Source organism: Berghia stephanieae, chromosome 5 (genome assembly GCF_034508935.2).
Source record: "Berghia stephanieae isolate SIO BIC M18660-M18661 chromosome 5, UCSD_Bste_1.3, whole genome shotgun sequence".
Classification (NCBI taxonomy): domain Eukaryota; kingdom Metazoa; phylum Mollusca; class Gastropoda; order Nudibranchia; family Aeolidiidae; genus Berghia; species Berghia stephanieae.
In genome coordinates this window covers 35,679,287-35,695,432 of record NC_088364.1, presented here as the reverse complement: position 1 = coordinate 35,695,432, position 16,146 = coordinate 35,679,287, and the positions used below count along the sequence as shown (strand labels likewise).

Sequence of the window (16,146 nt, the reverse complement as noted above, 5' to 3'; positions counted from 1 at the left end):
CTCGATAGCATTTCAAAATCAAGAATCGTTTACGTAATTGTCAATAATATTATAGATGAGCAGTAGAATGAGCGATAATGAAGATTAAATTTATTTACAGGATACGTTGATTCTAAGCAAACGATAGAAATAAAAATGTGCCCTTTTTTTCTTATGGGAATCATCAAAGTAAGGTGTGTATCGGTGGCACGAGTATGACAGAAAGAAGCGTCAGCCGCAGCGTAGTACAGAATCACGTAATGTTAACTATAATTTTTTTTCTGTTTTTACTTTGTCTTTGTTGGGTTTTTTTAAGGGGGGGGGGTTGTTTCTTTGTTTTGTTTTGTTTTCCTTATATTTGCGTTAATTTTTATTTGTTTTGTTGTTGTGTTGTTTTGTTTTGTTTTTATCACTTTTTTTATTTTTCTTGTTTTGTTTTGTTTTGTTTTGTGGAGGGGGAATGTTGTTTATTTTGTTTTTGTTTTTTGTCTTTTATATAGACCTCGCGCTGCTCCCATTTTCTCAGCAAGATATGATATAAGTTTCTACATGGTTTTTCAGATGCTTTTTATTTTGTGTTGAGGGAAATTTTACACAAGAGGTTAAGTTTACCAGATGGTCACGTCCATGGGAAATTTCAATTGAAGAAGAATCACAAGACTTTTCCTTAATTCTGAATGAATTTGTTTTGGCAGAAAAAAAATAATCCAACAAAGAAGTGGCTGAAAAAATATTCGGTTACCCGCGTTATTCATAGATTGTCTGAGGTTTTCTTAAGGCTAACATTTATATTTTTATTTATATTTTCCCAGTGTTGAAACAATTGATGGGACCGCTACATCTGGTTCTGACTACATACCTCTGAAAGAGACGTTGGTTTTTGAACCAGGACAGACGTCAAAAAATATCGATGTGGAAATCATAGACGACAATGATTGGGAACCTGATGAGATTTTCATGGTTAAAATTTCTATAGACCCAAATCAAGCGAACTCTGTTGTCGGGAAAAGATCTATCTGCAACGTCACCATCGTTAACGACGACGGTAAATCTATAATATGTTATATTATCCTTTATCTATATTTCTTCATAGTTTTAATTTTACCATCTATCGATATTTTATTCACCGTTGTCATGCCATCATGTTTCGATATTTTAATCATCGTAATCAAGGCATTATCTACCAATATTTATTTTCTTCGTCGTTGTCATTTCATCATCTATCGGCATTTTATTCACTGTTGTCATGTCATCATCTATTGATCTTTTAATCATCGTAATCAAGTCATCATCTGTTGACAGTTCCTTCATCGTTGTCTTGAATCGATATTTTAATCATTGTATCAAAACATCATCTATCAACAGTCTCTTCATCATTTTCCAATAGTCATCTATTAGCATTGTGTCTATCACCGTGTTTCAATCTATCCACCTTTTTTTCAACATAATAATGTCATCATCAATCAATGTTTTCTTTATCGTTACATAATTTCTCCTCTACTTTGATCGACATTGTCTTCATCGCTATCACCTCAACATTACAGACATTTTTTACAGTTACCGTGTCATGCTTTATTCACATTCTCCATTGACATTTTATATCGTTTTCATGCATCGTTTATTGACATTTTCTTTATCGTTATCATATCGTTATTGTTGTACTGTTTTCGATTTCGATCTTAACATATCAAATTTAACAACGGAGGGTTGCTATTTAAACATGTCATAATTTATTACTTTTATTATATACTATTACTTGTTATACATTAATTTATGCTTTGTTAGTAATCCTTTCATGGAATGCGCCTGCCTTATCGATTCCTTGTAATCAGGTTATATTACTCAGATTGGTTTGTTTGAATATATCTTTTTAATGCGTTAAAAACATTCCAGCTGGACATAAATTTCCGGTCTAATATATCTAGATTCTTCTTAAATGATTATCTACATTAGAAGTAAAAGAAGAAAAAACGAGAGAATATTTTCTCATATCAAAGCCTTGTCATGTTATGGCGAAACAAACGAAGTATAATAAGCACCAATATAACTAATCTGACTGTTTTCCACGGCAAAATAATAATATGACTGAATAGGGCAATAGATTTTCATAAGAGACAGTGGTGCACGAAGCATTATATTGCCCTCCCAAATACTTAATTAATCTATATAAAAGGATTATTTGATTTGTGACGACAGTTAAAATATGACGCTGAAGACAACACACTTCCTCTCTTTTCTTATGATTTGCAAGATGAATATTCTACTACAAAAACAACATTCCATGTGCAATCTAGCAATCAAGAATCAAAATACTTGTGTACTCGCTACATAATTGGTATATTGTTCATTTTTACCAAGAAACTCATTGCCATTCTACAGTTATGTTTTTTATTTCTTCACATAACTGAATGTAATGCAACTTTTTAAACTGTCAACAGAATGTTGATCAACTCTATTGTATTAATTCTGTCAAAACATATATTTGAGAACAAATAAAACTATATGTACATAACATTATAAATCTTAATAACATAACACAACACAAAATGATTTCAGGTTCAAAGATGTGTAAGTATATGTCATAGTTTAAAGAATTCCTTATCTCTATCTTTTGAAAACTATTACTTTCGCTTTCATTAATTTGTCTAAATCGTCTATCTCTCACTCAATTTCTGACGACAGGAATATTGATCAAATGTACTTTTCGATTACAAGTCTGATAAACCACATGTCGAGTACAACAGAAATTAATAACTCCATTATACAATTTAGTGAACCGTTTCACCGAAAAACAATATAAAATCAACTAAAAATCAATAAAATGCAAACAAGGCAGACGTGAAACTATCAAGTTTTGTAAATGTTCTATTTTCAATGTTGATAGTCATGTTAACAATTTCTTTCTTTTTTTCAATATTTTGTTGTGTTTTTTATTTTTATTTTTTTTTTGTTGTTGTTTTTGTTTGTTTTTTGTTTTTTTGTTTGTTTGTTTTTTGTTTTTTGTTTTTTTTTTGTTGGTTTTTTTTTTGGTTGTTGTTTTCTTTTATTTATTTGGGGGGGGGGGTGTGTTTTTTCCAAATACTACTTAGCATCCATTTTAATCAATAAGAGGAAACCTGCAAATATTGTGTTATTTAATGGATCGTACCCATGAGCTTGTGTGTTGATTGTTGTAAAACTGGCCACACTAAAAGGGGAGGGGGGGGGGTTAAATTCGCTTTTTAAAAACAATTGATAAAACTGTTACACGATAATATGTGATTATCAGACCTGTATACGTACACGCATATTATTTCTAATTTATTTGTTTGATTCCTGCCTAACACTCCATATAAATCTTTGTGATTTTCAAACAAGATTCCTCTTATCTGGTTTTGGTTCTTATTCCTTTAAAAGTAACTTTCCCTCTTTATATCTGTGTAAATTGTGGCTGAATGGAGTAGCAACGTGTGTTCGCAAGGGTAAAGATTGTTTTGTTTTAAAATTAATTTTGATAGATGTGTTTAAATATTCTTAATATTTGGTCAAGTAAAAGTATTTTTACGAAGAAATGTTGATCGTGACTTAAAATCTTTTTGTCATGTCAGGATATTGGAGCTGTTTAACACAAATGTCACAGAAATTAGTTTCAAAATAACTACTTGCTAAAATAGAATATTAAATGCTGCCTCGGTGAAATGCCAAAGTGTACGTTTATCTTCACTGTGTTGAGGACATTTTCGATAGCCCCAAAGTAACTTCTAAAGACTTAGCTTTAGAACTACTTTAGGATGCAATAATAAATATACTAACTTTGCTTTTGGCTATAGCTAATGGGTTAATGAGGGAAAATGAAATACTTCCTTGCAACTTATCACAATGGTTTCTTTTCACTGTACACAAATCACGGTAGTTCCTCCTTTTTCTCAATTAATCATCGGGACAGATCAAGAGATTTTACTCTATTCTAATATTCGAATGTAATAGGGTTTTAGAGTGAAACGGACAAGCGCTGTAAACTCATGACCAATATCCCTTATGAAAGATTAATTGTATCCTAGTGTGTATTTGGTGTTAAAATAAGTTTGTCTTGTGGTGTTCCTCTTTGTGTATCTCGTAGATGATATGTATCTATTAATAAATCGGAAATTAAATTCGTCTTAAGCTAAAGAATGCCTTTAAAAAACAATTGAACTTGTCTTACTGAGCGCATACCTATTTGAAGTTTGTCTTGTGGTGTTCCTCTTTGTGTATCTCGTAGATGATATGTATCTATTAATAAATCGGAAATTAAATTCGTCTTAAGCTAAAGAATGCCTTTAAAAAACAATTGAACTTGTCGTACTGAGCGCATACCTATTTGAAGTTTGTCTTGTGGTGTTCCTCTTTGTGTATCTCGTAGATGATATGTATCTATTAATAAATCGGAAATTAAATTCGTCTTAAGCTAAAGAATGCCTTTAAAAAACAATTGAACTTGTCTTACTGAGCGCATACCTATTTGAAGTTTGTCTTGTGGTGTTCCTCTTTGTGTATCTCGTAGATGATATGTATCTATTAATAAATCGGAAATTAAATTCGTCTTAAGCTAAAGAATGCCTTTAAAAAACAATTGAACTTGTCTTACTGAGCGCATACCTATTTGAATATTCTTTTTAAAATACATCTTGGGTTCAAATGAGTTGACCATGGAAGGCAAAATTTGTAGGCTTCTAATAGGTGGAAGAATATGTATTTCCATCTTTCAAAATTCTGATCAAATGTCAAAATTTTATGTGTTTTCCTTTCGGCCGTTGAAAATGCCACTGTTAAATCATTTTGACTGACTCAACAAAGTCAGCTCTTAAACACAGTTTATAAGATAGCAAGCAATTGGGATTCCAGCTTCTCTTGAAAATGAGACAGGCTTCCTGTTAGCTTATTAATGTACAAGAATTGCAATAGAGCATGCATGCTATGGATAATTTCAAATTTGATATGTATCCATTGTTAATTGCTGATTAGTTGACTTGATATTGCATTCTAGTTTTGCCACCACAAAGTTTGTAAATAGAATATTACTGTAAATACTGTAAAGAATTGCGAGTGCAATTAGACGCCCATTATTTGTTTAATTGATTTTTTTTTAAATAATTTGAATTAACATCTTTTACTAGTTGTTGGTGATGGAATTATCGATTACAACTTTCCCTGTTATGTCCGTTAGGGATGCCAAATTATTTTTTTTTAACCTGAAAATAAACGGAGCATACATCTCACCTAAAACAAACTTTGTAAATCTTAACGATCTCCTTTCCTTTGCAAGTGTATGGGGTATTTGTTGCAACAATTCCAATATTATCATTTCTGTCTTGAAAAGAAAGAACTTCAGTGTCCATTCTTTTTGGAGACGGGGAAAGCTGATGAGGTGTGAATTGAAGTGTGAAAAAAACGGAAATAGCCGGAAAAACTGGACCTTTGGCATCCCCGGTCCTTGATAATATATTTTCTTAACCATACTGAAAGACTATGTTATAGTTTCATTTCGATTGACATCACATTAAACTGGTTTTCCTTGAGTAACACTTTACATTGTAACCACTTTGTAACCGTTTTTAACACCAAAATGTGAAAGTTGAATGGTAAAGAAATACACCAAGAAATTATATTAAATTTAAATTTAACCCTCTCCTCCTTACCAACTATAGCAAAATCGACACATTTGTTACGATACAAACAACACATTTCTCATTCAGATTTTTTTTGTACATCACAAACTTTGAAGAAAATGAACAATGTGTTGTAGAGCTTGTTTTGCTGAGAAAACTATGGTTCGCAAGAACTGACCGCTGTTGTGTTTGAATGATAACAAATCGACTTTTGTGTTAGTTGGATGTGACGTTTTTTTTGGAAAAATCCTGAATATGGCTGGTAAGGAGAGAGTTAAGAGACATGATACGCATTGCTTCATTTGAATGAGATGCAAATTGAACTTGACTTTTAAGGTTGTGACGAATTTCGTTGGCTTCCTGGTCTGAAAAAAAATGTCTTGATTTTGCATGAAATATACATATTTCTATATATAATATATATATATATATATATATATATATATATATATATATATATATATATATATATATATTATATATATATATATATATTACAGCCATACGGTCCTTTAAGCGGGAGCGTTACCTGTTTTGTTTTTTATTTTGTTGTTATAAATTTTTACAGCATTAAACATATGTTTAGTATACCGTAAATTACTTTCCGGCTAATTTAACAAACCCAGCTACCCATTTGCTGCTTAGTTAAATGCACCCGGGTTGACACGGTCCCTTTGTTCCTGGGGCAAGTGCTACTGGGACCCTCGTCCATGCCTTTGTAGCTTATGAGGTCAAAAATTAAATATTAGTATTTTTGAACGGTTAAAAAATAATGAAAGCTGAAATTACGCTACGCATACATGTGCCACTTTTCGACGCACGTCTTAATTGAGCCAAATATAAGTGTCGCTATGGCGTAGATGTAAGATCTTGGACTCACAACATAACCTATTTATTAAGTTGGTAGGTACGACCCCATAACTTTCTAGCATACATGCCGGTCATGACGTCACTTCCCTCGTAATGACGCATGGTAACTTAGTAACTGGCTCTAAACTATCGGAACAATGGCAGACACCCTTATGAAATATTTCTCCGACGAGCATAAAAGTGTATCCAGAGGAGAAATACATTACAAATATTATGATCTTGTTTTGACTTTTATACATTCTGATCACATGACATATGAAAAGTTCTAGCCAGCATGTAGAATAAAAAGTACCGATTTTCTTTGTTTAGAACCACGCTGCTCGCCGTTGCTAGGGCGACGTGACGTCAGACTATTGAATCCGCAGATTCTTAATACTTTTTACATTTGACACAAACGCTAGTTTTTAAAATGCACAGTGACATGTGCGATTCTACGCATTATTGTGCTAACAAATTGGAGGGTCAGGCAATCAGGCTGAACAACGTGGACTGAAAGTGGTTATATTCGAACCTTAAGGAGACATCAATATGTTAAACAATCAGAACAGATTGATATTGCTCGTATTTTCCTCATCTTTCTTGAAATAAAAATTGAATAGGAAAATCTCCCTGGCATAGAACAACTTTGTTTAGCTTTGTGGTCTAGTGGTATGACACTATCCTCCGGACAGGCAGTTCCTTGGTTTGATCCCGGTGTGGACGGTGCAAAGTTGTTCCTAGAAAAGGGTCTTTATTCACATTTCTTTTGCCGCACTCAGGGGAAAATGAGCATCTGGCCGATAAAAGCGTTGTCTGTCTCAAAGAATTGTAACAGCACTCTACAGGCGTTTTGTCTTGTCCAACATATTTAATGGAGCTGTTGCTTAATACACCTAATAAAGCTCTTTGAGCACATTTAGTGGATATGGTGCTTTATAACAGCTCAAGTTTACAACAGCTTTGTCTATGTCCAAAAACTGTAGTAACTACTCTGTGTTAACTATTCGTTGTTCCATAATCATAAATTTAACAAAGTGAAATGCCAAAAGCATGTATTTACCTTTGATACGCTTTATTAAAATGTAATCTTTATTTTCATTAGTGGACAGAAACACAGAGAAAGTGAGCAAATTAGGAGTTAATAATCTTTCCGGTGGGAAACATACGAAAGTGCCTGCAGCAAGAATCAGGACCGTCCGTGTTACAGTGTAATGCCACATCACTCTGTCTTCTACCCCCATTCAACCAATGTATATATTTAGAAATAAAGGATATCCCATAATCACAGATCTCCTTAACAAATTGCAATTTAATGGGCTTAAAAATAATATGAATAAAGTCTGTGCTGTGAATACATAAGTGCCTTGTAGACAGCATGTACACTGTACGTATAGATAGTATGCGCTTGACTAAGAAGTTCACAACATTGCCATCAGGAAATATAACGAACCAACACACAAAATATGAGTAACCTTAAACGTTTATAGTCTGGTTAATACAGTTAAGTGAGAATTACTCATAAACGCGGATGGCAAAAAACAATAACAAAGATCCGAGTGAAGTCAACTTCATTCTATCTATATCTTGTGCTTATCTGATATTATTATTTGTCATATTTCTTTAATTATGCACACTTTCATAGATATTTATATGTTATCACTGGTGATAGATGTTGCGAGTTTTAAATGTTTAAACCTTTTTCTGGAAAAAAAGATATCAGAAATATTTTCATTTAATATCATAATAATGTGTACCTAATCTTATTATCATTATCAACATCACCATCATTATCATTATCATTATCATTACTTTCATTAATATCATTAGTTCTGCAACCACTACTATATCTGTAACTACAAGTAATATTATTATCATTGTTATTAAATTGATATTATTATCATTACTATCATCACCATCGTCATTATCATCATCATTACTGCTACTACTACTACTACTACTACTACTACTACTACTACTACTATTATTATTATTATTATTATTATTATTATTATTATTATTATTATTATTATTATTATTATTATTATTATTATTATTATTATTATTATTATCATCATCATCATTATTATTATTAGTGTTATCATCATCATCATCATCACCATTAATGTTAATATCATTATTTTGGCACCATCATCATATCTTTATTGTACCATGAAAATTATAATTACTATTATCATCATCATCATCATCATCATCATCATCATCATCATCATCATCATCATCAGCAGCAGCAGCAGCAGCATCACCATCATCATCATCATCATCATTATCATCATCACCATCATCATCATCATCATCATCATTACCATCATCATCATCATCATCATCATCGTCATCATCATCATCTTCATTATTATGAATAAGATCCGTTTTATCAGCGATGACAACTTGATCAAATCGAGCCGAGTGCATAGGCATGAAGTTTTCCAATTAACATTGATTGCCGCTGAATTGGCACTGTATCTCATCCTGTCGCAAAGTCCAACGACTTTGACATAGTCAAGAACGGAATGGTGACAATATTACCCAACCCTGACCAAATTGGGGCCTTTATTGCCAAACTAAATCACTTCTTCAAATATAGAGGAAATGCTAGTGCTCCCCCCACCTACCTGCTTTACACCCCAAATCCCTTGGGGCAATCTATTACCCACCGGATAAAGTTGATCCTTTCTCAATTTAAAATCCACTTGTCATGGCAACTATTAACGTTCCGATCAATAGTTTTGGTCCTTTGACTGTCATCGCATGCATTTTTTCTTCTTAAATCAAGATTCACCAAATTTTAATTTCGAGTATTGTTCTTATCTTGAAAATACATTCCGTACAGGAGCTACATATCTTAATCTATATAACGCATATAGGGATTACCATATTTTAATGGCTTTTTTTTATCTCCCGCCATCCTATAATTGATGTGTAGTTGGATCTCAGATATATTTTAATCTGATGGAAAGGAAGTATTTTGAGATAGGCCAGCAAAAGCAATCTCTAGGCAATGGTATAAGCACTTGGCCCATGTGTCTCCGAGCTCTAATAAGACAAAAATGTGAAGGTACGTGTCTTAAATTCAATGGTCTTGCCTTGTTTTTATTTTTCATTCCAAGACCTGCGGATAACGTGTATCAAAACCTACTGTAATCTTGACTAAAATGTTCCACCTATTACTTCATCAGCCCCTGGATCATTTGAGTTCTCTAAGCCATGTTTCGTGTTCAAGGAAAGTGCAGGCACGGCCTTCGTGGAAGTGAGACGGTTTGATGGTTGTGACGGGAAGGCCAGCGTCAAATGGGAGACTCGAGACCAGCAAGGAAAGGGCGCTGCAGTTGCTGGACGGGATTACCACGGAGGAAGCGGCGAACTTGTCTTTCAACACGGCGAACTAACAAAAATGATTGAAATCGGCATTATTGATGACCAGGTACCTTAAACCGGCGATACTTTACTTCTTTTATTTTTCATATATTCTCGCATTATGCATCTTTTGACCGTTTTCACTCAGCTGCAGAGCGACGAATGCTTTAATGAAGCCCGAGTAACATATTGTTGTTTGTGAAATCAAAGCAGTAAGAAGTTACGTCAAATCAGTGCAAAATCCAACTCCGCCCTTAAAGGGTCAAAGTTTTCAGTCTTTTTTTTTTATTTTAGTATTATATGTTATGAAAAAATGTACCATCACTGACTGAGATGGAAATGTGTATCCAAATCTGACCTGCAAGTTGCATGTATGGAGGACATAATAATATTATAATATAGAGTACGTAAACCATTAAAATGATTTGTGTGCAAATTATGTTGTATAGCCTGAAGGTGTTTTTGTATTATGAAAATAGATTTCAAAGTGGTGTTGATGGCCTTGTAGCGACATTAAACGTGGCCAGTTACCTAATAGTGATTGTAAAATCCAGGTCAAGGTGTTGTGTTCATGGCTAAAGTGCTTTATGATCATCAATTCGCTATAATCAGTGACGGATAAAGTTGAATTGCTCTTACAGATGGGACTCTCAAGTCTAAATGGCCAAATCTCGTATATTTATGTATGACATCATCATCAACACCATTCTCATTATTATAGTATCATGTTTTTACTGTTGCTAATATTCATTTTATGATAACAGAACTATCACAAACTCCTGTACTTCAAGTATGTAAATCAAACGTTTATTTTCACAAAGGACTATGAAAAAGACGAGCACTTCGATGTTCTTCTTACGGACTGTTCCCCTGGATCAAGTCTAGGAAATCTAAAGAGGACAGTAGTCACTATCCTCAATGACGATGGTGAGTAAAAGTAAAGAGAAATCAAAATCGCAGTCATTATGTGAGCCCTCCTGTTATAGGAGTCTAATAGTTATCCACAAAAAGCATATATTATATCTTATATTTTACACCTCCAGCCCCACCCCCATTTATGATAACTTAGTGACTATTTTACACAATCCACTCATCATCATTATCAGTGAATCTACTGATGTCGAAATCAAACTGACAATGCAATAACAAAGCAAGCAAGAATGATAAAGGTTATAGTTATATGTATGTCATTTGGGGGGACGGAGAATATCCTGACTTAGCAAATGAATTCACTCGAGTCGACGTCTATGCGACTTCGCAGATGGTTAAGTTAACAGTATGTGAAAATGCATAGAGAAATCGCCCATGGGGTGTTGATTTGGAGGAATTAACGTTCCTTCAACTTGCATTATTAATATAGTTGTAGATAAGATCGTGTGCATATACCGATGACATCGGTAGTCAGGTGTATGAGGATACATTGTCACCCAACGTCTCAATGTGATAGTATGTTTGGAGTGAGGAAGATAGAGTTGATTTACTGTGTTTTAAGTGAAAAGAACGCTGGAAGATTGGATAAATGAAAAAAAATCTTTTTATGTATTTATTCTTTTTTGTTGTTGTTGTTGTTGCTGCTGCTGTAATTTTGATAATTGTTACTTTAATCTTTTGGTTCAAGCCGACATGTATACCAGAGTGGGGTGCTGGACCAAAACTGACTGCCATGTCATATTATTATTAACAAATCCCACCAGTTTAACCCTCTCCTTACCAACTTTAGGAAAATCATCACATTCGTTACGATACAACCGACATTTTTCTTATTCAAATTTCTCTTGTGCATCATTAAAGAAAATGAACAGTGTGTTGTTGAGCATGTTTTGCTAAAGGAATTATTTATCGCAAGAACTTATTGCTATTGTGTCTGAGTGATAAAAAATATATTTTTGTGTTAGTTGGGTGTGAAGTTTTGGGGAAAATCCTGAAAATCCTGGCTGGTAAGGAGAGGGTTAAACTGCAGCATGTTCTAGACAGCGACACAAACACATTCGAAGATAGTCTTATCTTCATGATTTCTGTTATTGTTCTAAAAACCTTGTAACTAGGTTTTATTATACCGTGTTGACTGTCGAGAACTTGTTTGATAAGTTACAATACAAGGAAATACGAACGTTGTCTATCCCAATCTGAACGGAATCAAACTGTCTACTTTTGGACGATTCACCCCCCCCCCCCCCCCCCAACTATCCTCATCATTCTTAAAGTGATCGGAGCACTTGGTATAAGGAGATCCTATATATGCTATAGACTACCGTCTTATCTAATTAATTATTAATGTCGGTTTCATGCCCATTTTTAGTTGTTGCAAAAACGGAATCAAAGTTGAATTAGGGCGAGTACCATATCAATGCAGGTATGCATCATGCATCAACTTATTTATGGGCAATCCAATCTATACTCCAAACTGACCGTAAGACATTATTTTGTTCTCGATTCAATAGAATTCAAGGGAGTTGTGAGCCGAATCGTTAACTTGACGAATGCCAACCTGGATCAAATAAGCGTCAGCAAATCCAGTTGGGGAAAGCAATTCTACGAAGCCATGAACGTCAATGGAGGCGATATTGATAAGGCCACAACCCTGGATTACGTCATGCATTTTCTTACTTTTGGATTCAAGGTATGAAATAAAGGAGGTTTAGATCATTCGACTTTGACATAAAACTAATTCTTATATGACTGACTAATTATGATATTTTTACGTAAATGATAGTTAAGAGATAACGTTTCATTATTTAAGATCACGTATATTAAAGTTTCAGAATTTGCATCAAAACAACAAAAGTGTTTACCAACACCACTTATGTATTTGTTTAACATTGACGAACATGTGCTTGACATACAACATAATCATCATCATCATTATCACCATTATTATCCGTCAGCTCATCACAATCATCATTTATTATCATGATTGTCACTACCCATTAAAATAGTTTCAAAAATACTCGAGATCACTTAAATCGCAAACACAGTTCAGACATTGTGGCCACTGTTAATTAGCATACATACTATTGTTCGGTGGTGCCTCACTAAGGCATTATTCTGCCATCTCAATTTTTTAGTTTTACTCTTGATATGCATACACGCATACATGATTCCTTTTCAAACTTCATATTGATGTCGTTTCTCCCCAGATTATTTTTGCTCTAGTCCCACCACCTCAAATCTGGGGTGGATGGCTGGCTTTTTTTGTCTCCTTGTCAATGATTGGAGTCCTGACAGCCATTGTTGGAGATCTGGCATCCATCTTTGGGTGTCTCATAGGGCTGAAACCTGCAGTAACTGCCATTACATTCGTGGCAATAGGAACCAGCTTGCCTGATTTATTCGCTTCCAAGCAAGCCGCAGTCAATGAGGAATATGCAGATAATTCAATAGGAAATGTCACGGGGAGCAACTCCGTCAATGTGTTCCTTGGTCTGGGACTTCCATGGACGATTGCAGCAATTTACTGGTCTCTTAAAGTATGTTCATTTAATGTTTGATGTTCTATTAATCTTTGCATTCCTCCATTCATTCATTCACTTTCATTTATTCATTCATTTATTTTTTCATCTACTCCATAAGTAAAAGCTAGTTCTATTAAATTGTTGAGAAAATAGGGAGAAGCACTGATGTTCATATCTCCGTTAAATTATTAAACGTTAAGTACACTGGTAAAGCAAATAGTTTTTGCATGCTTTCCATTCCTTTTTTAAATTCGTGTGATCTTATTACCTTATTCAAATTCCTACTATATACTGGATGAGTTTTTGCATCTGAGAATTCGTTGAAATCATGAATCAGACCTTTAATACCTTCTGCTATGGATCACTTTATTCTTTATATCATGAATAAATATCTTTTGTTAACATCCTGTTCCAGGACAAGACTTTTGAAGTTCCAGCTGGCACCCTGAGCTTTAGCGTCATTCTTTACTCAGTCTTTGCTGTTGGAACGATAACAGTTTTGATGTTGAGGAGATTCACAGGGGCCTTAGGAAAAGGAGAACTTGGTGGACCCACTGTTTCCAAAGCCATTTGCGCTGTCATACTTGTTATGTTCTGGATATTATATGTTTTATTCTCGTCTCTTAATTCCTATGAGTACATAAAAACGGATTTCTAGGTATTTTATATTAATTTATTTAATGTTAATTTAATGTTGAATAGAGAAATGATACTGTCCTAAAAGCCTAACGTATATCAAATTCGTCCTGGCAGCTTTTACTATACCCAGGCGGTATTCGATTCTGCCTTCACCCGACGAGATATATTATATCTTATCGTTTTCCCCTTTTCACTATGATCGCTGTTACATTTCGGGTTTCAACAATCCGGGAGTAAAAAAAAAAAGCTCGCTTGGTGAATACGATAAGATATTGTGTCAGATCAAGGTGAAACTGAATCACGCCTGTTGTTAACGTATAGCACAAAAAGATGCCCTTCTTACAACTACGACAGAATGGTACTTGACCAACATGTCATAAAAAGTTTATAGTTTGGGATGTCTCCGTGAGTTTTTTTTTTTTTTTTTTTTTTTTTTTTTTGGGGGGGGGGTCTTTTTTTTTCATTCCAATAAAGATTTATCAGTTTAGTTTAACTATTTATATCCTTTCCATATTTCTATCAATAATATTATATCAATGAGATCCAATAAATGAAGCGCGTCCATTTTAAATAATTTAAGGGGAATGTTCAGTTTCAGGATATTACCAGACTTTACTGGATGCTATTATTTTTGTTTATGAAGTGAGTGATTGGTTAGTTGAACAATTGGACAGTGTCCTTATTTTACAGTCTTGTATAAGACTGTGTGAAATGAGACTGACGATGAACCCTATTTTTGTTGTCAATATTATGATTGGTCTGATTTTGGGCCCATGGTTTTTAACCAGTTAACTGCCATACTCACGAAAGATACGTATTTTAAAAATCTGGCCAGAAAACTCGATTTAAATGATCCTCATCTTGGCAAAAACGCGAAGTCCCAGGTTTGAGAGTTTTTTTTGCCAGGATGAGATTCATTTAAATCGGTCGATATTTGAGTTTTTTGGCCAAGTTTTCAAATACATGTCTTTACAGAGTTCGACATTTATTGTTAAAGGTTGCAACACATTATTTAATCTTGAAAACTTATTCATTTGACGATGCATGTATAGGTGACTGATATTATATTGTACGTACATAGAATATGTGATGACATTTAAATTATCTCCTGTCTATCATTGATCCATTCCTTACTGTGGGCAAGAGCGCGCGAGCGTGTGTGTGTGTGTGTGTGTGTGTGTGTGTATGTGTGTGTGTGTGTGTGTTTGTAATGCTGTTTAGATACAATTGTTATTAGGAATATTATAATAAAATGAACAGACATTTTTTTTATCATTTGTGTGGCAACTAAGATAATCATTTTATCATTATTATTGATAAGGGGATATAATTCAAATTAAACCTCGCGAGCCTACATCTTCTTGCGGACTATCTGGTCTTTATTTTTTTTTATCATTATTTTATCCATTCTATACTAATTCGGGTGGAACCTATTTTAAACAGCTTTAATTCCAGAATGTCACACTGATTCAAGTGTAAATGTTTGGGGATTAATTTTGGACAAGATATTGCAAAAAATAATAATCATATTCCCTTTAATTGAGAGGAATTGATTTTTTAAAAGGTGAAATAGAAGGAAAATGTTGAGGAACGCCAGATAATTTTTTAAAAATAAAATAAAACGACAATGAGAGTTTAATTCTCCGCTGGCGAACGGTAAAATATGAGTAATTCACAGTACCCCGCCAACCAGATCCTGGGTTTGGCCCCAACTCAAAACAGTTTCTATCTCTTTATTATTATTATTATTATTATTATTATTATTATTATTATTATTATTATATTATTATTATTATTATATTATTATTATTATTATTATTATTATTATTATTATTATTGTTATTATTATTATCATTATTACTATTATTATTTTTATCATTATTACTATCATTATTATTATTATCATCATCATCATTATTATTATTATTATTATTATTATTATTATTATTATTATTATTATTATTATTATTATTATTATTATTATTATTATTCTGGCATCCTCCACACTTTCTATCTATATCGCCATCAATGCAAGTGCCTGGTCCATCTACACTGAATTTGCAAATGTACTTCACACGTCTTATAATTTTGATCATGATTGAACTTTTCTTGACTTACCTATGCATAATATAAAATATTTAGTTTTAGTTTTGCATAATCATCGTCATCATCATCATCATCATCATCATCATCATCATCATCATCATCATCATCATCATCATCATCAT

The 16,146-nt window shown here is 33.4% G+C and overlaps 1 protein-coding gene across 2 annotated transcripts in view; it reads left to right on the top strand.

Annotated features, from left to right (window-relative positions):
* LOC144972824 (sodium/calcium exchanger 1-like) overlaps window positions 1–14,900 on the top strand; it is a 61,569-nt gene extending 46,669 nt beyond the window's left edge. For both annotated transcript variants that reach the window (XM_078914503.1, XM_078914502.1), the window contains 6 exons: window positions 792–1,024; window positions 9,650–9,894; window positions 10,649–10,754; window positions 12,269–12,447; window positions 12,965–13,294; window positions 13,695–14,900. In XM_078914503.1, the coding sequence (XP_078770629.1) occupies window positions 792–1,024; window positions 9,650–9,894; window positions 10,649–10,754; window positions 12,269–12,447; window positions 12,965–13,294; window positions 13,695–13,937 (1,336 nt within the window). In that variant the 3' untranslated portion in view covers window positions 13,938–14,900. The remainder of the gene's footprint in view (window positions 1–791; window positions 1,025–9,649; window positions 9,895–10,648; window positions 10,755–12,268; window positions 12,448–12,964; window positions 13,295–13,694) is intronic.
* Window positions 14,901–16,146: the final 1,246 nt, after the last annotated feature.